Genomic DNA, 20427 nt, shown 5'->3' on the forward strand with positions numbered 1-20427 from the left:
TTGAAAACAATAATTTTAGTAATAGATATTTTAAAGTTGTGATGACATAGCAACTTTTCTTCTGCTTTAAAAATGGTTACATTATTCTAGGTTTAAATAGAATAAACACATATGAAAACATGAAATGACGGCAGTGAAGTGTATTCCTTAGATTCCTTAGAAGTAAGTACATGTTGCAAAGAGAGAGTGAGATTTAGTCTATTATTTTCACTTTCATATCATCCTTTCACTTATCAGTTTACAAGAGGTTTAAAGTGTTTCCATTATAAATTAACTTTGCCCAGTGTTTGAAGAGTGTGAGTTTTTAAGTATATATTTTAATATTTAGTTCAACAGGTTCCAACAATCATAAAACAGTCAAAAGTTCAAGTTGCCTTTCCCTTTGATGAGTATTTTCAAATTGAATGTGAAGCTAAAGGGAATCCAGAACCAACGTGAGTATTCTTTCAAATTAAATGATTCTTTAAATGTGCACTGTTCTTTATACTGTTCTTTACTTTTATCATCAAAAACTTGTTGAACTATAAATCTACACATGTTTGAAGCTAAGGGTATACAAAAAAATAATATCCATGCAAACAAAAATAAAGTTTAGTTATTTTACCTATGTTCTTCTGCCAGTTGATTTTATTTTGACTATAAACTAAGAGGTCTTATACAAAATCTTATTATACAAAATATCTAGAGTAGTCTCTGGTACAGCAAAAATACTCAACAATTTCTTAATCTACAAATAAAAAAGGTAGCTAAAAACTAGAAGATTTTTTATTCTACTTAGTAAAATGTAGTACTTATTAAGTCAAAATTAACACATTTTTAAATATCATTCTATACATATTTATAATTGTATGTCTTTAAATTTAAACATCTTATTCTGTGAATAGGTGGTTACTTCATTTTTTTAAGTTGTCATAGAAATATTGTCATCTCAGGTGGCAGAATACCATTTGCATGATATACTACTATCTGGTATTATTTTATTTTGTAATTAAATAATTGTTATTCTAGGTGATCATAATCACTGATGAGCTTTTCAAAATGCCTTCTGTGTGGGGAGGAAAAAATGTGGATTTATTGGAAGTGAGAAGGGAGAGGCTATGGGAAGAATTCCCAATATTAAAATTCTATGTGATTCTAAAGTGGAAAGCAAACCTACCTACTTTTATTAATCTGCATGATTATATTATATTCATTAAGAATACACATATTTAATGAAAATTGCTGGTTTTTAATTGTATCATGACTTATTGCTTGATAATTTCATAATTAATAATCATTAGTGACCCATTAATATGCTAAATTATAATTATTTCTGTATTTAATAAGATGGAATATATTCAAACAATATATGTAAATATGGATAGAATTACAAAGGAATATAGGATAATTTATTCAATCAATATGAATATATTGATGACTATAATGATATGTTAACATTAATTAACTGAATTATTATATCAAAAGATAATACCATACACTTGTCACCAGTGAAATATAAAACACACAGAGAGAAGTAAAATAAGTCAGGAGAGTGGCTGGGCGGGCCTACTCCTAATGAAAATACATGTTCATGAAGGTTTGTTATTCCTATTGGGAGAATAATGACTTAGATTAGTCTAAGAATATGGTGTCCTGAAATATACCCAAATTTACATGGGTAATCCTAGTATACGATGCTGAATACAATCTAACTGAGAAGTTATTATTTGTCCATCAGACTGCTAAAGATTTAAAGAGACTTTTTAATATCATTGTCATAGAACTGACACTCTACTATATTGGGGTGGGAATTTGTGCACATTTTCTTTCTAGAATGTAATTTTGCAACGTTTATCAAATACCATAAAAAGCTTTTAATTATTGATTTATTGATCTCATTTCTAAGGAATTGGCATAAATAAATATTTGGACGAGTACAAAGAATAAACATATCGAGTTGTTTCTTACAATATTTTCATAAAAGGAAAAACATTGAAATGGTTGTAAGTAGCTAAAATAGTAACCATATGACAGAAGATAATGTGGCTGTGAAAATTGACTTTAGTATCATTACAATAATGGAAAAATTCAATAGGCCAAATTATATATTCAGTGTGGTCTCAAATATGTGACAAAATTTTAAAAATACTAATAGGAAATATTATCAAGTGTAATAATACTGGGCTTGTGTGTTTTGGGATTTTGAGTGAGTTCCTTACACATATACATATGTACATGAACAGAAATTATATATGTTTCTTGTAATTTCCAGAATATTAATAATACTGCATTACCTTTCTAATTGAAAAAATTTTTTTTTAATTAAAGAAAGCAAAAGTTACTTTCCATTTTAATCCTCTCATTTGTCAAGCTATTTTATGGATAGTAATATTTCTCAGATTCTTCTGAGACCCTTATTTATATCCTGTTATAGTCCATTAAGTATATACTTATTACCATAAAGTGTCTTTATGGTAAAGTTTTGTCATTTTTTATGCAGTTGTTAATAAATACTGTAAAAATACGTTATTATTTTTCAGGATTATTAAGTTTAGTTTTACTTTTTAGATTTACGTGGACTAAGGATGACAACCCTTTTTATTTCACTGACCCTCGGATAATTACATCTAACAATTCAGGAACATTCAGGATCCCAAATGAGGGGCACATATCTCACTTTCAAGGGAAATATCGCTGCTTTGCTTCTAATAAACTGGGAATTGCTATGTCAGAAGAAATAGAATTTATAGTTCCAAGTAAGTATTATAATGGGAATTTCATTTTACAAATGTTTTAGTGATGTTTTAGATGGGAGTTATATTGGGTTCCAATGAACTAAAGCAATTCTTAATTAAACCAACTTCTATGTGTCTTATATTTCATTTATAAGGAAAATTTTCCTTCAGGTCTTGACACTTAAAATTGGATGACCATAGAAAACAACATAATTTTGCTGTGTTTCAGTAACTTTTTATCTAACTTGGAAAAATATAATATCTGCTTTGCCTCATACGATGAGAATTAAACACATTATTAGTTAAATTCAGCTAAATTCCACGAAGTAATAGATAATCCCAAAACCCCTCTGTAAACACAAATTTATTTTTTGATAAAGCAATTTGCTATGGGCCTGGCAACTCTTCAGGGCAACTGTTTTCTATGTAGCCTTCTCGCTGATCTCAGCTACTGGAAACATCATCATTCTGTGGTTGCCTCATGTGAAACATGCCATTTTGGTCAGAGTCTGGGACAGGAGCATGAAAAACTGTATACAGGCTCTTATATGCTTCTGACAAGAAGTTACACAGGCAACTCCCACTCATGTTTTGTTAGATGGTGCAAAGCAAGTTGCATAGTCCCACCTAACATCAATAATACGATGCTTGTTAAGAGAGGAGAACCAGCTATTGCTAATGTTAACCATAAATAAAAATGATGTAAAACTGTAAGACATTTTGCTCTTATATAGGTGTGTATTTATCAGTAATTGTCCCCCAAAGTAGTTTACTTTATTGGTAGCATATTTGGCCAGTGTTCATGGGATATTCATGACCACCTTTTATATTTGATCATGTTTTCCCCTGTTCTTAAGATATCCACCATGACACAATTTTAGCCAAAGGCTTTATAGGGTAAATTGTAGTCTAAAGCTGTCAGCTAGCTTCTATTCAGCAATTTCTTCTTTTAGAGCCCTAGACGAGAAAGTATTTCAAAGAAAGTTCTAGGCCTTGCAAAATATGAACAGTTGATTCTGGGGGTACAGAATACTCACAAACTTCAGAAAAACAAATGATGAAGAATCTTTAACCCAAAAGTGCAGAGAGGGCATTGTATTTAAATTGTTCTAATGTCCTTCTATAATTCTAGAGAGAGAATGTAGATCAATTTTAGACTCAGAAATAAAGTGTACATCTTAAAATTAATAGAATATTTACACTAAAATTATAGGAAAAATGTTTTATCACACTATGTGGTTGATGGGGGTGGAGAAAAAATATAAGAAAGTAGAGAAAAAGAAAAAGTAAGAAAAGAAAGAAAAAGAAATAAATTCAAATGTATCACAAATCAAAGATAAAAGTAAATAGAATAAATGTTTCGAGTTAAAAAAAAGCTGTAAACTTTTTACAATAAATATATCTAAACCATAAAAATACAGAATTATTGAAGTGAAAAAGATGGAAAAAGTATCCCAGATAAGTTTTCTAAAAGAAAGATAAGTATAGCCATATTAATATCAGTCAAAATAGACTTTATTTTTAAAAGCCTTCATGGAGATTAATTTGCTAGACATATATAATATTAAAATGCACGAAGCAAAAATGGAACTATAAAGAGAAATAGACAAATTTACCATAATAAGGAGATATTAACATATCCTTTTCATTATTTGCTAACTCAAGCAGAGAAAAACATCAGTAAGCACATAGGGGATTTAAAGAGTCCAATCACAAGCTCCAGCTAATGAAAATGTATAGACTATTATAACTAAAACCACAAAATGAATTTTTTCATACACACAGGGTAAAAGGTTATATTTGAGGATATATTGGGCTATGAGGAAAATATCAAAATGCAATTAAATTAGAAATTGATAATAAACAGAAAACTTAAAAAACTTGTATCTTTGAAAGTTAATAAATATATTTCTAAGTGAGTCTTTCGTCAAATAAGAAATGACAAGGAAAGACAGGATCTATTTTGAAGTGAAGACAGTGAAAATTCTACATAACAAAATGTATTTGATGAAGTAAATGCATTATTTAGAGGGATCTTTATCATTTTAAAGACATATTAGAAAAGCATAAAGGATCAAAGTTGATGATCTTAGTTATTTCTTGTCTTCTGCTAGGTTTTGAGTTTTTTTGATCTTGCTCCTCTAGCTCTTTCAATTTTGACGATAGGGTGTCAATTTTAGATCTCTCCTTTCTTCTCATGTGGGCACTTATTGCTATATAATTTCCTCTAGAGACTGCTTTAAATGTGTCCCAGAGATTCTGGTATGTGGTGTCTTCATTCTCGTTGGTTTCGAAGAACGTCTTTATTTCTGCCTTCATTTCATTGTTTATCCAGTCAACATTCAGGAGAAAGTTGTTCATTTTCCATGAGGCTGTGCGGTTCTGGGTTGGTTTCTGAATTCTGAGTTCTAACTTGATTGCACTGTGGTCTGAGAGACTGTTTGTTATGGTTTCCGTTCTTTTGCATTTGCTGAGGAGTGATTTACTTCCAATTATGTGGTCAATTTTAGAGTAGGTGTGATGTGGTGCTGAGAAGAATGTATATTCTGTGGATTTGGGGTGGAGAGTTCTGTAAATGTCTATTAGGTTTGCTTGTTCCAGGTCTGAGTTCAAGTCCTGGATATCCTTGTTAATTTTCTGTCTCGTTGATCTGTCTAATATTGACAGTGGTGTGTTGAAGTCTCCCACTATTATTGTGTGGGAGTCTAAGTCTCTTTGTAAGTCTTTAAGAACTTGCCTTATGTATCTGGGTGCTCCTGTATTAGGTGCATATATATTTAGGATCGTTAGCTCTTCTTGCTGCATTGATCCTTTTACCATTATGTAATGTCCTTCTTTGTCTCTTTTGATCTTTGTTGCTTTAAAGTCTATTTTATCAGAGATGAGAATTGCAACTCCTGCTTTTTTTTGCTCTCCATTTGCTTGGTAAATCTTCCTCCATCCCTTTATTTTGAGCCTTTGTGTATCCTTGCATGCGAGATGGGTTTCCTGGATACAGCACACTGATGGGTTTTGGCTTTTTATCCAATTTGCCAGTCTGTGTCTTTTGATTGGGGCATTTAGTCCGTTTACATTTAGGGTTAATATTGTTATGTGTGAATTCAATCCTGTCATTTTGGTGCTAGGTGGCTGTTTTGCCCTTTGGTTGATGCAGATTCTTCATTGTGTTGATGCTCTTTACCTTTTCGTGTGTTTTTGGAGTGGCTGGTACTGGTTGTTCTTTTCTATGTGTAGTGCCTCCTTCAGGAGCTCTTGTAGAGCTGGTCTGGTGGTGATGAACTCTCTGAGTTCTTGCTTGTTCACAAAGGATTTTATTTTTCCTTCACTTATGAAGCTTAGTTTGGCTGGATACGAAATTCTGGGTTGAAAGTTCTTTTCCTTAAGGATGTTGAATATCGGCCCCCACTCTCTTCTGGCCTGTAGGGTTTCTGCTGAGAGATCTGCAGTGAGTCTGATGGGCTTCCCTTTGTGGGTAACCCGACCTTTCTCTCTGGCTGCCCTTAGTATTTTCTCCTTCATTTCAACCCTGGTGAATCTGATGATTATGTGTCTTGGGGTTGCTCTTCTAGAGGAGTATCTTTGTGGTGTTCTCTGTATTTCCTGGACTTGAATCTCGGCCTGCCTTGTTAGGTTGGGGAAGTTTTCCTGGATAATATCCTCAAGAGTATTTTCCAGCTTGGATGCATTCTCTTCGTCACATTCAGGTACACCTATCAAACGTAGATTAGGTCTTTTCACATAGTCCCATATTTCTTGTTGACTTTGTTCATTCCTTTTTACCCTGTTTTCTCTAATCTTGCCTTCTCGTTTTATTTCATTGAGTTGATCTTCGACCTCTGATATCCTTTCTTCTGCTTGGTCAATTCGGCTGTTGAAACTTGTGCATGCTTCACGAAGTTCTCGTGTTGTGTTTTTCAGCTCCATCAATTCGCTCATATTCCTCTCTAAGTTGTCCATTCTTGTTAGCATTTCGTCAAGTCTTTTTTCAAGGTTCTTAGTTTCTTTGCATTGGGTTAGAACATGTTCTTTTAGCTCACGGAAGTTTCTTATTATCCACTTTCTGAAAGCTGATTCTGTCATTTCATCACACTCATTCTCCGTCCAGTCTTGTTCCCTTGCTGGTGGGGAGTTGTGATCCCTTGTAGGAGGAGGAGTGTTCTGGTTTTGGGTGTTTTCATCCTTTTTGCGCTGGTTTCTTCCCATCTTTGTGGATTTTTCCACCTGCTGACTTTGTAGTTGTTGTCTTTCTGATTTTGGTAATTTTAAGTCTGCTGTGGCAGAACTCATAAACCCCCTGCTCTTCCCCCGAGGTGTTCTGTCCCAGGGAGTTACTGTTTTCTGATGTTCCCCTGTGCGGTTGCTGTTTTCCCTGCCCACAAGGTGGCAGCCTAGTCACACTCAGGTTGCAGAGGCTTCGCTAAGCTGCTGTGGGCTCCACCCAGCTTCCGTGTGAACTTCTGGGTGTAGTTAGAACTGCTTCCGCTATGTTGGCCCGCCCCTGTAGTGACGGAGTCTCTGTAGTGGCGGATTGCCTTGGTACAGAACAGCAGGGTGCCTATGGAGAACGCCCCTCCTCCACAGAGCTGGACCGTCCCGGTTTCAGTTGTGTTTCAGGTCTTCTTGCTGGGTAAGAGGGGACACCGTCTTATCCGATCTGCCTCCGGAGCCGCTGCGTTGGCTAAAGCCGCGGCTCTGAGATTCGTGGCGCTGGCCTGGCTCCCCGTTTCAGCTCCCCTTGCTGGCTTATAGGGGACTCAGACTCTCTCACTTTATACAGTGAGCCGTTGCCTCAGGGTGCCGGCCCAGCGGCTGCGCCGTTCAAGCCAGCGGCGCCAGCAGCGCTGGCGACCCGTGTGGCTTCTCTGCGTGTGAATCTCCTGTTCTGTGGGCAGTAAAAATCAGTCTGGAAATACGGCGTCCACTCACCCTCTGTGCTTTCTCTCGGAGCTGCATTCCCGAGTTCCTCCTAAGCGGCCATCTTGGATCTCCCGAGTTCGATGATCTTCGCTATTATGTAACATAATTTTAGGATAAAAATCAATGATCTAATTTAAGGCAACAGAATAAACTATAGAGAAAGGAGAAAATAATATAAAAGCAGAAAATAAATTCAAAAAAGTGGTATGTAATCTTTGTTGTGAAAGTATTCATATTTACTAAAAAAAAAAAAACATAAAAAAGATCTAGATAAATAGAAAATAAGTAAACTATTTCAATTTATTGGAAGAACCAATACAGTTAAAATGCTCATTCTTAATGGATTGATATACAGAATTGAAATCAGATTGCTGATAGTTTGGTTTTTGTTTCTCTGTTTGTGAAATGTCACCAGCTGATTCAAAAATATATTTGAGGAACAAAGGAGAAAATTTAGTAGAAACTCTTAAAGAATAACAAATCATAGGAACTTCTTTGAAGAAATCAAGAGTCAGCATAACACTTCAGGAATTAAGCCATTATGGCTTTGTGCAGGGTTACACAAATCAGAATAGCATAGTTAACCCAGAAGCAAACACTCACATATATAAAAACAATTGACAGAATTAGCATGTTAGCATGGATTTCTCTCAAGTGGACATCTCTGAGTTACTGAGATATTTTAGCATCAGAGCAGTGACATGTCAACCTGGAAATTATCCTTAGGAGCTTGGATTTGAATTGACATTCAGTAGTAAATGTCCATGAATTCTGGATCTGAAGGCATTACCATGAAAACTGTGGTTGATAATTGTGAAGCTATAGATTATATTTTTATAGTTAACTGAAATAGGTTAAGACTAGAGAAAGAGACAGATTAAATATCTGTTGCAGGAGGCAAGTCATGAGGGTGATCCCTCACCTAAATTCTAGTGGTTGCTATGGAGACACAAAGGCAAAGGCAGCAGCTAGATCTATTGCAGAGAAAGGAATGGCAGAATTTGGTTTAAGATTCTGCAATTAAAGGATTTCAAAATCTTTTTTTTAATCTCATTATCTATGCAGACCAAGTGAAGACATGAACAATGCAAGGATAATTCTGATGAGAATATGAGAGTATTGTATTAAGAGATGAGACGGGAGTTGGATCTGAGCTATGTTATTGGATAATTGCTCTTTGTTGTTGTTGTTGTTGTTTTTTGTTTTTTGCTGCTGCTGCAGAAAAGAGCAAAATAAATTAGGTTTCTTATACATCATTTGTAGCCTCTCCTGAAATTACTTCATCATCTGACAGCTTTCCGAAACTGTATATATTGAATAGTAACCCAGCCTAATCCTTAGGAGTTTATCAATCAGAGACAATTTAAAGCTTCCTATAGTCTTTAATTGATTATTCTCTTAAATGCTAGATAATTGATTCTTCTCATTTATTGATAGAAACTTGGTGTTTTAAATGTTAGAGTTTCTATTTCCCAATCCTCTGTTAACAAACAGAAACCTTTGTATACAATGTTCAGTTTTGTATTTTCAACAACATTGCAGTTAAGTTTCTAGGGAAAGAAGAGTGAAAGAAAAACAACAGCAACCAAACAAACAGAATGTACCACTTTTATATACAAGAAATACTATTTAATTAAATGTGTTATCCAAGACGTAGCATAGGGATTTTGTCAGTGAATTATTCAACAGTCTTTCTGAAACTCCCATAATACACCAGCCACTTTCTAGTAATTCTGGATTTAACAGTGAATAAAATCAAAGACCGTCCTCAAGAAATGTACATCCTGTGCATGCGTATGGTGATTGATCTGGAAAGGATGGGAACTATTTTCTTGCCTTCATTATCTAACTATCAGTAAAATTAAAATGATAATACAAATAATCCTAACTTGGCTGTTGAATACTACTCACCCTTCAGCACACAGATCAGATTTCTCCACTTGGCATTCCTAGCCTATTCCAGCCTAGATTATTTTTTTTTCTGAGTTTTTAAACGAATTTTTTGTTTGTTTTTGTTTAGAGACAGGATCTTCCTCTGTTGCCCAGGCTAGAGTGCATAGGCACAAACACAACTCACTGAAGCCTTATCCTCCTAGGCTCTAGCAATCCTCCCACCTGAGCCTCCCCGGTAGCTGGGACTACAGGCGTGTACCACCACGTCCAGCTATAAACAACTTTTTTGAAGTATTATTTACATATCATAAATTTTACCTGTTTTAAGTGTATAATTAATGATTTTTATATTTTCTATTTATTTATTTATTTATCTTAGAGATGGGGTCTTGCTATGTTGCCCATGCTAGTCTCAACCTCCTGGCCTCAGGTGATCCTCCTGCTTCAGCCTCCTGAATAGCTAGGATTATTGGCACATGCCACTATGCCTGGCCAATGACTTTTTTAGTAACTTTTTTAGTGAAATGTTACTATAATACAGTATGAAAACATTTCTATTACCACAAAAAGATTTCTTGTGCCCATTTGCAGTCACTCTCTGTTCTTACCTCCAGGACTTAGGCAACCACAATTGACTTTCTGCCTCTTTAAATGTACTTTTCTGGACATTTCATATAAATGGAATCATGTATATGGCCTTTTTCATATGTCTTCTTTCATTTAGCATGTTTTGGAGGTTCATCCATTTTGTACCATATATCAGTAGTTTGTTCCTCTATATTGCTGAATAGTATTTCACTGTGTGGATATCATTTATTGTTAATCCGTCTACCAGCTGATGAACATTTGAATTATTTCTATTTTGAGCTATTATAAATAGTGCTGCTGCAAATTCCCTGTGGTTTTTAAAGCATTTAGTTGTGTACTGTTTGGGACAGTCTATCTATTGTCATATGTATTAATTAGGATCCTTAAAAATGAGAAAAATACCAGCCTATCATATTGTTCCTGTTCTGCATTGCCTGATAGTTGTCACAAGAATGCATATTATACTTTATTAGATTGATTTATTAGTTGATAAGCTGAAGAATAAAAGAATGAATAAAAGTAACAATGCAATTTGCACACACTATTAAAATAGTCTAAGAAATAGCAGACAAGGATAAATCTTATATATAATAATTTAATGAAAACTAATTAGAAATACTCATGTTCTAGGTTTCTACATTCATTATATATAACTTCCTTAGATACCTCAGGACAATTTGCTTAAGATAAATACTGGCTTTTTACCACTCTGATTTGGGAGGTAGGAAACTTGGGTGTTGTAACCTACGCTAAGTTCTCCTACTAATAAGTGCAAACCAACCAAAACAGATCAATTTGTTCAATTAAGAGTGCAACTTTGAATTCTAAAGGTTTAATTAAGTTCAAGGATTTTACTCTGATTCACCAAAGTATGTGAATGCCTGGAATGAAATGGGCTGAATTGGGTGTCCTTCCTTAGCATGAATTCATTATGAGCTCATAGACTGAAAGGTAGTGTTATTTCTCTGTAGTCCTAAGTGGATTAATGGGGTACTCTGCAGGAAATGGGAATCAATTAAATCTCTTTACTGACGGAAACTGGAGTTAGGGTTGATAAAGTATGTGCACTCAGTAGCATGCATTTGTGACAATGATGGCAGACTGTGAGCAATTTGCCAAGCATATTCAGGTGAAATGTACAGCACTCAAAAGCTCACCAGGCCAGTCCTATAAACAGAGTGCCAAGTCGAAATAGATAAAGCTTTTTGGTATAGGAAGATTTGTCCAATGATGTAAAAAGGGGAAATAATTCAATAAACAAATCATAGGTTCTACATGAAATGCACAGCATTTCCTTCCCTCTGTCTTTCCATCTTCTCTAAAAAAGTTAATTCAAATAATTGCACAAAATCACGGAAGTTGTTAAGATGCAGGCTATAGAGAAAATCAGGAGCAGCAGCAGAATAAAATTCTCTGTCCCTTTACCCATCTTGTCTCTATGCATTTGGCTGTACCATGCAAAGTAAAAGTATTTGAGGAGTAGCCAATATGTATTGAGTAATTTTTAAGTGCTTGGTCCTATTTTAATCAATTTATATGACATATTTACATTTCAACATAAATCAAATTAGTTAGGTGTAATTACATTTCCCATTTATGAATAAAGACAATGAAACATATTAAGTAGCAGATTCAAAGATCACATAGAAAGAGATGAAGCCAGGACTCAGGCCCAAGCAGCTGACTTCAGTGTTTATGGATAACCTGATGCTACATGTGTTGCCTACACTTTGATGACTCAGGTAACACATCCTATAGATGAGCAAAAAGGCATTGAACTTCTTTGTTGAAAATACCTTGATAGTAGAGTACCAGAATCATCTAGAAATAGGAAAATATAAGGAAATCTCCATTTTATTCCTTGAGTGCCAGAGAAAGATAATCTGTAGTGTTGTGTAACATGGTAGTGGTTTAGATGCCAGTGGTTTCTTCATCAAAGTGGTGAGTTAGCACGAATTATATTTAGTTAAATTTCCCTGATGCCATTTCACTACTATTCTTCACTATTAAGCATGTTGGCATGATGCGATTACACAGCTTAGGTTTTATTATATCCCTATCCTTAAGCTTCTACCCTGGTGAGGCGTTTGAGGAGTCCAAAGAGATGAACTCAAAGGATTCTCAGATGCCTGAGGAAAACAAATGAGATAAAGAAAGTTAAAGATATTGGTCTGAATCTTTGTAACCAGTTAGTTTTCTAGTGCCTAGGCTAGAACCTAGTTTATCCTTTGAATATCCTATAAATATAAATTCTGTTTTCAGACATCTTCTTTATTTCAGGAATGAAGATGTTACTTTTCTGTACATTACATTGAAATAATTGGGATGATGAGTTTTCAAAACTCATTGACAGCACCTAAAGTCATAGAACTCCTGCAAATTTTGTATTTGCAGGTTGGTTGTGCTTTGATAGTTCTGGTATTAAGACTCATGTGCAGCTAACTTGTCTGTAGGAAAGGTTTTCCAGGATAGATTTTAACTAGGGAAGTTTTCAATAACCTGGATATGAATATATTTGAATGTTACTTATACCCTTGGAGTTAGTTGTTGCCAGAAATCTGTCTATGACACTGAATAATAAATGTGAAAGCCTATTGGAGAAGAGTGAAAAGATAGATGCTGTGATATGCTTGCTTTGCTGGTGCAAATAGATTAATAGTGGCATTATATAGAAAGGAAATTGATCTCATATAGACTTAGTTATAATGGTATTTCCAAACATTCTTAAAGTTCTGCTTAGGTAGACTGTAATGTGCAAGTTGACTCTGATCCCTTTGCAGAGAGGCCATTCAGGATCAAGTCCAGTCTTGAGACAAAGTAAAGAGATTTTGGTTTTGGTGTCATGAAGTATCCATGTGAAATATATTGGCAAGATAAAGGAGTGTAGTTGCCTCATATACAAAAACAATTATCGTTTTTAATTTACTTTTAAAAGTATTATAGTTATCCAAACTCAAAAATGCTAATGTTTATCACCAGATAAACACAGTAAATGCCACTGGTTGGAGTTATTTTTTCTTTTTTTTTCTTTTTTTTTTTTTTTGAGATGGAGTTTCGCTCTTGTTACCCAGGCTGGAGTGCAATGGCATGATCTCGGCTCACCGCAACCTCTGCCTCCTGGGTTCAGGCAATTCTCCTGCCTCAGCCTCCTGAGTAGCTGGGATTACAGGCACGCGCCACCACACCCAGCTAATTTTTTGTATTTTTAGTAGAGATGGGGTTTCACCGTGTTGACCAGGATGGTCTCGATCTCTTGACCTCGTGATCCACCCTCCTCAGCCTCCCAAAGTGCTGGGATTACAGGCGTGAGCCACCGCGCCCGGCCTGGAGTTATTTTTAAATGGAGTCATCTCTTTACTTGAATTAAGGTAGACTTCATGTCTTCTGTTGTGTTATAGTAATTAAATTTTACATTTATCTGTTAATGTTAAAATTTTCACTTTTTATCATGGCATCAAACTCAGTAAATAGTTTCAAAGTCAAAGGATAAGACACAAAATAATCCTGCAAAATTAATGTCTTTTATATGTCTTCTAAACCTTAAATTAATTGTTGTATAAGTATGCATCCCTGTTTTCCAATATTAATTTCATATTCAGTTAAAAGCTGTTCTGAAGATTTATGGCATGTGATAAAGCTTTTGGTAGAGTAATAAATTGTCTTTTCTTTTTTATTGTTGGTGCCTTAGAAGCCAGTTGAATCACAAATTTACATTTTCAGAATTAGAATTATATAATATAGATTTAATTAATGCAAGAATGAATAATGCTTCACTGGCAGTACTGTATGTTCGAATTGCTAGATTTTTTTGAATGCTCTCAGGGAGCAGCTCTCCAGTTAGGGATTTATACATCTTATTAATTAACTACTTTAGAATAGATATTATCCAGTGAACTGTATATTCATATTAGGCACTGTATAGTTTTCTTGTTATGGAAGTAGGTTACATGCCCTTTCCATTTTCTAATCCATATTTTACTTCCTCTGCTGTCCCTTGTATCTGAGTATAAATAGATTCACCAACTACTCAACAGCACTACAAACTTCAATGCCAGTGTTTACTGGGCTTAAGTTATAGCAGATAAAACTAAACAAGTGGTTTGAATTTGGAGATTTGGGTACATAAACATTTTGTATATTACTATGCCTTATGTATATTAGGTATACTTTCCAAACAACCAAAATGTTTTCCATAACATTTGTTGTCAGTCAAAGCTGAGACTACCAAATAGCTGGCATGATATTTTATCTACAAGCTCTTAATGTAGTGAATGTGCTAAGCATACTTTCTTGACATTTGAGGGAAATTTCATGCTACCTATAGCAGAAATGTGATTCAAAGATGGTTGCTATTTGAAAAATGTTTCCAGAGACTTTCTAAAAAAAATCTCATAGAATGAGTTGAGCAGGAGGGAATCCACTAAAGGACTGTCACATGGCTGAATGTATAAAGAGAACCAAAGTCTGCCTTCTGAAATTGCAAAGGCAATGTAATAACCACACTGCCCCCTGCAATGTTAAGCTTTGAAAGGTTCTTGAATTTAGACAAAAAGCAATTCACTGTAACCAGCTGGTGCATCCATAAGAGAAATGTCAGCAAATTCCCTCAACCTCTAAAGGCATGGGTGGGGGTGGAGGGGCTGTAGGACAAATATATAGAAAGCACAAAGCTTCTAAAGAAGAAATTTTACAGTAAATGAGTAAACCTTTAGATTTCTAAGAACAATGGAAATTGACTGTGAATCACAATTTAAGAATGAAATATAAAAATAGAATACCTCCTAATGAATTCCATCAAGTCGGGACTGTTACAAATACCTTCCTAACATCTGTCTCCTCCACAAAAGCCTGTGTAATTCTCTAATGCAAATTCCCCCAACAAAAGTTGAAAGGGATCAATATAATGTTCAGGCAGAATACATTCTGAATATCTTTATAAATATCAATGCTTTCATAGAAATATTAAACTTTGGTGTTGGATTTCACATTCTGCACAATTCTGACTTATATTCTGATTATAAAACTGCATTGCTTTTTTAAGAAATTGATTCCAGTGTGGGGAGGAAACAATAGATTGAAATATTGGCAAGTCTTGTTTCCTACATCAATTCCATTTCATTTAAGTTTTACTTACTGGGAGCAATTTCAATGTGGATGGCTCTTTTTGCAACTTAAAGTGGTCAAATTTGGCTTTTCATTGCATTCTTCCCATTTTCTCCATATGGGCTTTGAATTTTTTATTTAGTGTGGTTAATGCTCTGAATGTAATATTTGCCAATCACATTCAAGACTTTCCCAATAAAGCAAGAGATAGAAAATATATAACTGCCCAAAGTGAAATCAGTGTTTGGAAAAAAAGATTTCACGTCTGTCAAAGCTAAAACATGCAAATCCTGTGACTCTGGATTTATATCTCTGCTCAGAGAAATATGTACAACTATATTATTGCCTTATTGTTGTCATATAACAAAAACATTATTGTCTGGGGTTTCAAAAGGCAGAAATATTTTTAAAGTTGTGTAAAGATGTGCACCAGTTTCTTAATAGTATTTATCTCTGCAGAGGAGGTGTAAGAACCAGGATCTGTGGCACAGAATTTATTAAAATTGCTCAATTTTGAAGAAAATAATGCATTAAGATATTTGTTGTTATAGTCAAAGTTAATTTTAAAATAACACATTAAAATGATTTTTTGTACCAGGTGTTCCAAAATTCCCAAAAGAAAATATTGACCCTCTTGAAGTGGAGGAGGGAGATCCAATTGTCCTCCCATGCAATCCTCCCAAAGGTCTCCCACCTTTACACATTTATTGGATGAATATTGGTAAGTAATGCTCTGGGGGGGCATTTTCATTTTATCCATCATGTCAATAACATAATGAATCCAAAGATAAATAAAAATAAAGGTCTCTTAATTATTTTCATATTTGAAGAGGAGAGGCTATTGATATGATGAAGTTTGTCTATGAAGAAAACACTTTCTCTATTTTAAACTGTGCACTTGTCTTTGGAATATAGATCATGTGAAAGCTGAGGATGGCATGTGTCTGCGTTGCTAGCTTCATCTTTCTATTTTAGTAATGTTCTACCTGCTAAATGCAGTGACCCACTGAGAAATTAGTATTAACTTTTGTGCTTAATTTTCCAAAAGCTTTCCTGACTCTGATCTGAAATTCTAGCCTTGCAAGGTCTACTTCTAGCATATGCCTTAGCAGTGCTCCCTACATGTTTTCTCATCGTGAACCATTGAGAAAAATGCTATTTGTACAGCACTCAAAAGAAAGCAAATAAAGCTACTCTTGGGTGGAGCCAATTGTTCCAGCCTTCAGTTCCCATAGAACCTTCCAGACTGCATCCAGAACAGTGAGATTAATATCACAGATAAAACTACTGAAGAGCTTTCTTTTCTTTTAAAATCATGTTTTAAATAAATGTGATCTCAGAAAATGCAAATAATAATTAGTTAATTGTCTGCATTGACCAGTTTTCAGTTTAGCCAATGCAGATTGATAGAGCAGAGGTAGAGACTGAGATGGTAAATAGTGTGGGTAACCCCCCAGATAGGCACCAAAAAAGAAGAGCTAAGTAGAATCCTGGCACAATTAGTGCCTAAAGAATATCTCAGTTTATAGTGTTAATACTCAGTTATTTCCTTTTATATAGTCATATATTAGTTTATAGAATTAGGGCTTGAAGAATATCTGTTTATAGTGTTACTACTCAGTTATTTCCCTTTATATAAACCTTCATGCCTCAGTGACCTAATGGGAGTGGACCCCTTACTGCACACAGCCCACCTCCTTGCCTTGAAGACCTAATGGGGGTGGACCCCATGTTTTATTGCTCATGACCCTATCACTATCCTTAAAGATGACTTCACTCACTACCCTGCCCCCTAGCCTATACCCAGTAAATACAGACACTTCTGGACATTCAGGGCTTCGCCTGTCTCAGCTTATAGGTGGCATGGCCCCCCTGAGCCCAGCTGTGCTTTTTTTGTACTTCGGTGTCCTGTCTCTTTATTTCTCGGATCCTGCACCTCAGAACAGCACAAGGGACACCCCAGGACCCTGTGGGGCCTTCAGAACAGTCCTACAAAACAGATTACCACGGTTTATCTACCAGTGGCCTTCTTTGGTTGATGGTAAAAAGTGTGCTCCCAGGGGTTTTGTTGGGTTTTTTTTTTCCCTTTTTGCTCATTGTTCCTGTAGTAAGATCAGACTTGAGAGAATTAGAAGAGCAACCAAGAAAAATTAAATGAAATAATAATGTAAAAGAAAATGAAATGAAAAAAGAAGATGGGGCACAATAAGGGACACTTTTTCAATGGCAAGAAATCTCTTTTTAGAACTGGAACACATCGAACAAGATGAAAGAGTATACATGAGCCAAAAGGGAGATCTATACTTCGCAAATGTGGAAGAAAAAGACAGTCGGAATGATTACTGTTGCTTTGCTGCATTTCCAAGATTAAGGACTATTGTACAGAAAATGCCAATGAAACTAACAGTTAACAGTTGTAAGTCCAAATAATTTATTGTTTCATCATGTATGCTGAAGGCAAATTTGTCTGTAATTTCCTTCTGGCTGAAGCCATTTAAAGCTGGGTTGATATTTTCCGCCATTGTTCAATTTAACTCTAGAGACTTCTTCCAGATGAAATAGACATCTGCAGCTGCAGATCCACAGTAGCTCTGTCTCTCACAGCCAGAAAATCAAATCTTAATTCACAGGATAAGTGTATTTCACCTGACATCTGCAGGATCTAGTCATATTCAGTGGGTAAAATACACGATAAAATTCCAGTGTTTTCTAAGCTAATCTTGAGCATTGATTCATTGTGATCTTGGATAAACTGGCAGAATGAAAATGAGGGAGAAAACAACAGAGGCAAAAGCAAAAAGAATTTTTATCACCAAATTGGTAAACTTACTTGAATTGCTCCTTTCCCTACTCGATTCTGCAGATGCCAGTCTGGGTTCCCAAATGGGAAAAGTAATTAGAGGGAGGAAGAACCATAAGATTCAAAGGGAAGAGATAATCCCCAACAGTTTGCTGACTAAATAATTGACTGATATAGTTTAACATTGGCATTACCATTTTATCGTTTAATTTAGTCCATGATTTTTTTCATTTTTATGTGTAGATACGCCATGCCAGGGCTTCACTATATCATTCTTTTGGTTGCCTCAATTCTCTTTAATGGAGCTATAACTTGAATCTTCTCCACCTGGACTCCTCTGTAGTAATTCAAGATTAAACTCACTATAATTTTTTTCTATGTAAAACTATATCCCCAAAGGCAGTGTTCTAGTGAAGCATGGTTCTACACCATTTTGTAATTTTTCTAAGACAAAACTATGACTTTTCATTCTTTATTGATATCAGCATCCACCATTATGTTTGTTTTTCCTTCCATTTTTTTTTGTTTCAGTAAAGCATGCTAATGACTCAAGTTCATCCACAGAAATTGGTTCCAAGGGTAAGTTGAACCCATGGGGAGTGTTGGCATTTGTTTATACCTCATTGTCATCTGATTTTGAATTTCTTTTAATATCCTCATAAGTTTATTACAATACTGATACTAAGGAAAACATCTTAACATATGGGGTTCTATTAAATATATGCAAAGTGAGTGATCTTTATAAATATATAACTATATAAATATAATGAAATACATATATATAATACAATGAATAGATAGATAGAGATATTTAATGGAGTAATTATTTTGGGTCTCCCAAAATGTCTCTTCTGGTTTATAAGGTTGATACTTTTGCACAAAGAAAAAAAAAGAAATGGTTAACTGTCAAAAGAAGTAGAGAACGCACTGGGTTTAAGAAGGTTAAGTGGATATTTTTTTCTTGCAAAACTTCTTGGAATATTGGACATGCAACTGTACATTGTGACTTTCTGAGAAAAAAAAAACAGTTTGTAGCATTTTTCAAGCTCATGCCTCTATGTGATCTTTTTATTAAATTTTTCCCCCCATAGAACTTCTACCAGAACTTGTGTTCTCTGGAAAATGCCAGAGTAAATCTGAGTTGTATAGCAGGCTAGTTCTCTATAATCATAAGAGTCATTTACATAATTGTAACAAATATTCTCTATAAAGTGTGGACCAGTGATATAACTTAGATAATCTTATATACTTGCAACTTCAGTGGAGGAGGATGTGAGCTCTTTTTGAAGAACCCTCAGTTTTAAGGTGGACTGATTCATCCCCAACGTCATTTCCTTTGAGATTAATAACTCAAACGTATGTGGTGCTATATCTTCACAGCACTCAATAAAACATCATTGCACATAGTACATGTTCAACAATTATTTTTCAAAAAGTAAACACAACGTATAGAGGACTGTCTACTACTTAAGTGGCTTTCAAGATGAAAGTCTCCTAATTTGCCACTGTGTTTGAAAAGCATTGTTAAGAAAATAAGTGGGACATTTCAATATGCAAGTAGTGAGGATGCTTGCTAATCATTTCCTAAAACAGTCTTTTTCTTTAAGGAATTGAGACTACAGGTAGAGTTGCTGAAAGAACTTGACAAATTCACGGATGCCTACTGTCTACTACAGCCTTCCTCAGTGAGAATTTCTGGGTGCAGGAGTGAGGAAGCTGTTTTTAGCAGAAAACTTATTAAATCCTTAGGCAATTTAAATTAAGTAAAAATATAAACATAAAGCCATTGCACATGACTGGACATGATTAAAGTATAGAATATAAAATCATAGACTTTCATTTAATTTAAGGACTTCTATTTGAGCTTCTGAATTAGAAGATATGGTATAAATAATAACATTTATAAACTGTGGCAGTGCTATACTCAGTAAAAACATCTGAGGGACAACCCATGCTTCATGGTAAGAGAGAAGAGGAATCTATTTAAATGGAAATATGTTGAAATGTGTATATGAATACCACATACACACTCATGTGTCAGATTTTACGTTTTAAGAAAGATTTAGTGTCACAGAATTTTAATTAATTTGAAAAAAATCTGACTTTTATATTTTGCAGCAAATTCAATCAAGCAAAGAAAACCCAGACTGCTGTTGCCTCCCACTGAGAGTGGCAGTGAGTCTTCAATTACCATCCTCAAAGGGGAAAGCTTGCTGCTTGAGTGTTTTGCTGAAGGCTTGTGAGTAACCTGACTCCCACTCGTGACTTTGTCCATCCAGTTCTGTAAAGAATAAGGCATCAAGCACGTTAAGTCTGTGCTTGCATAGACATTTTAAAAATCATTTCCTTAAAAAAAGGTATATTCTGCCAGGCACTGAAGATACTCTGCTCAGGACACGTGGTTGTTTTTTT

General features: G+C 34.9%; 1 protein-coding gene across 9 annotated transcripts in view; it reads left to right on the plus strand.

Annotated features, from left to right (window-relative positions):
• Positions 1–20427, plus strand: part of LOC105734295 (neural cell adhesion molecule L1-like protein) — a 204659-nt gene that overhangs the window by 120698 nt on the left and 63534 nt on the right. For 8 of the 9 annotated variants that reach the window (XM_064361927.1, XM_064361918.1, XM_064361922.1 and 5 more), the window contains 6 exons: positions 329–434; positions 2548–2735; positions 15814–15936; positions 17461–17631; positions 18547–18594; positions 20134–20254. In XM_064361927.1, the coding sequence (XP_064217997.1) occupies positions 329–434; positions 2548–2735; positions 15814–15936; positions 17461–17631; positions 18547–18594; positions 20134–20254 (757 nt within the window). The remainder of the gene's footprint in view (positions 1–328; positions 435–2547; positions 2736–15813; positions 15937–17460; positions 17632–18546; positions 18595–20133; positions 20255–20427) is intronic. The other variant, XM_064361926.1, reaches the window with a different exon arrangement.

This window comes from Aotus nancymaae, unplaced genomic scaffold (assembly GCF_030222135.1).
Source record: "Aotus nancymaae isolate 86718 unplaced genomic scaffold, 86718_ANA_hifiasm-v0.15.2.pri h1tg000046l, whole genome shotgun sequence".
Classification (NCBI taxonomy): domain Eukaryota; kingdom Metazoa; phylum Chordata; class Mammalia; order Primates; family Aotidae; genus Aotus; species Aotus nancymaae.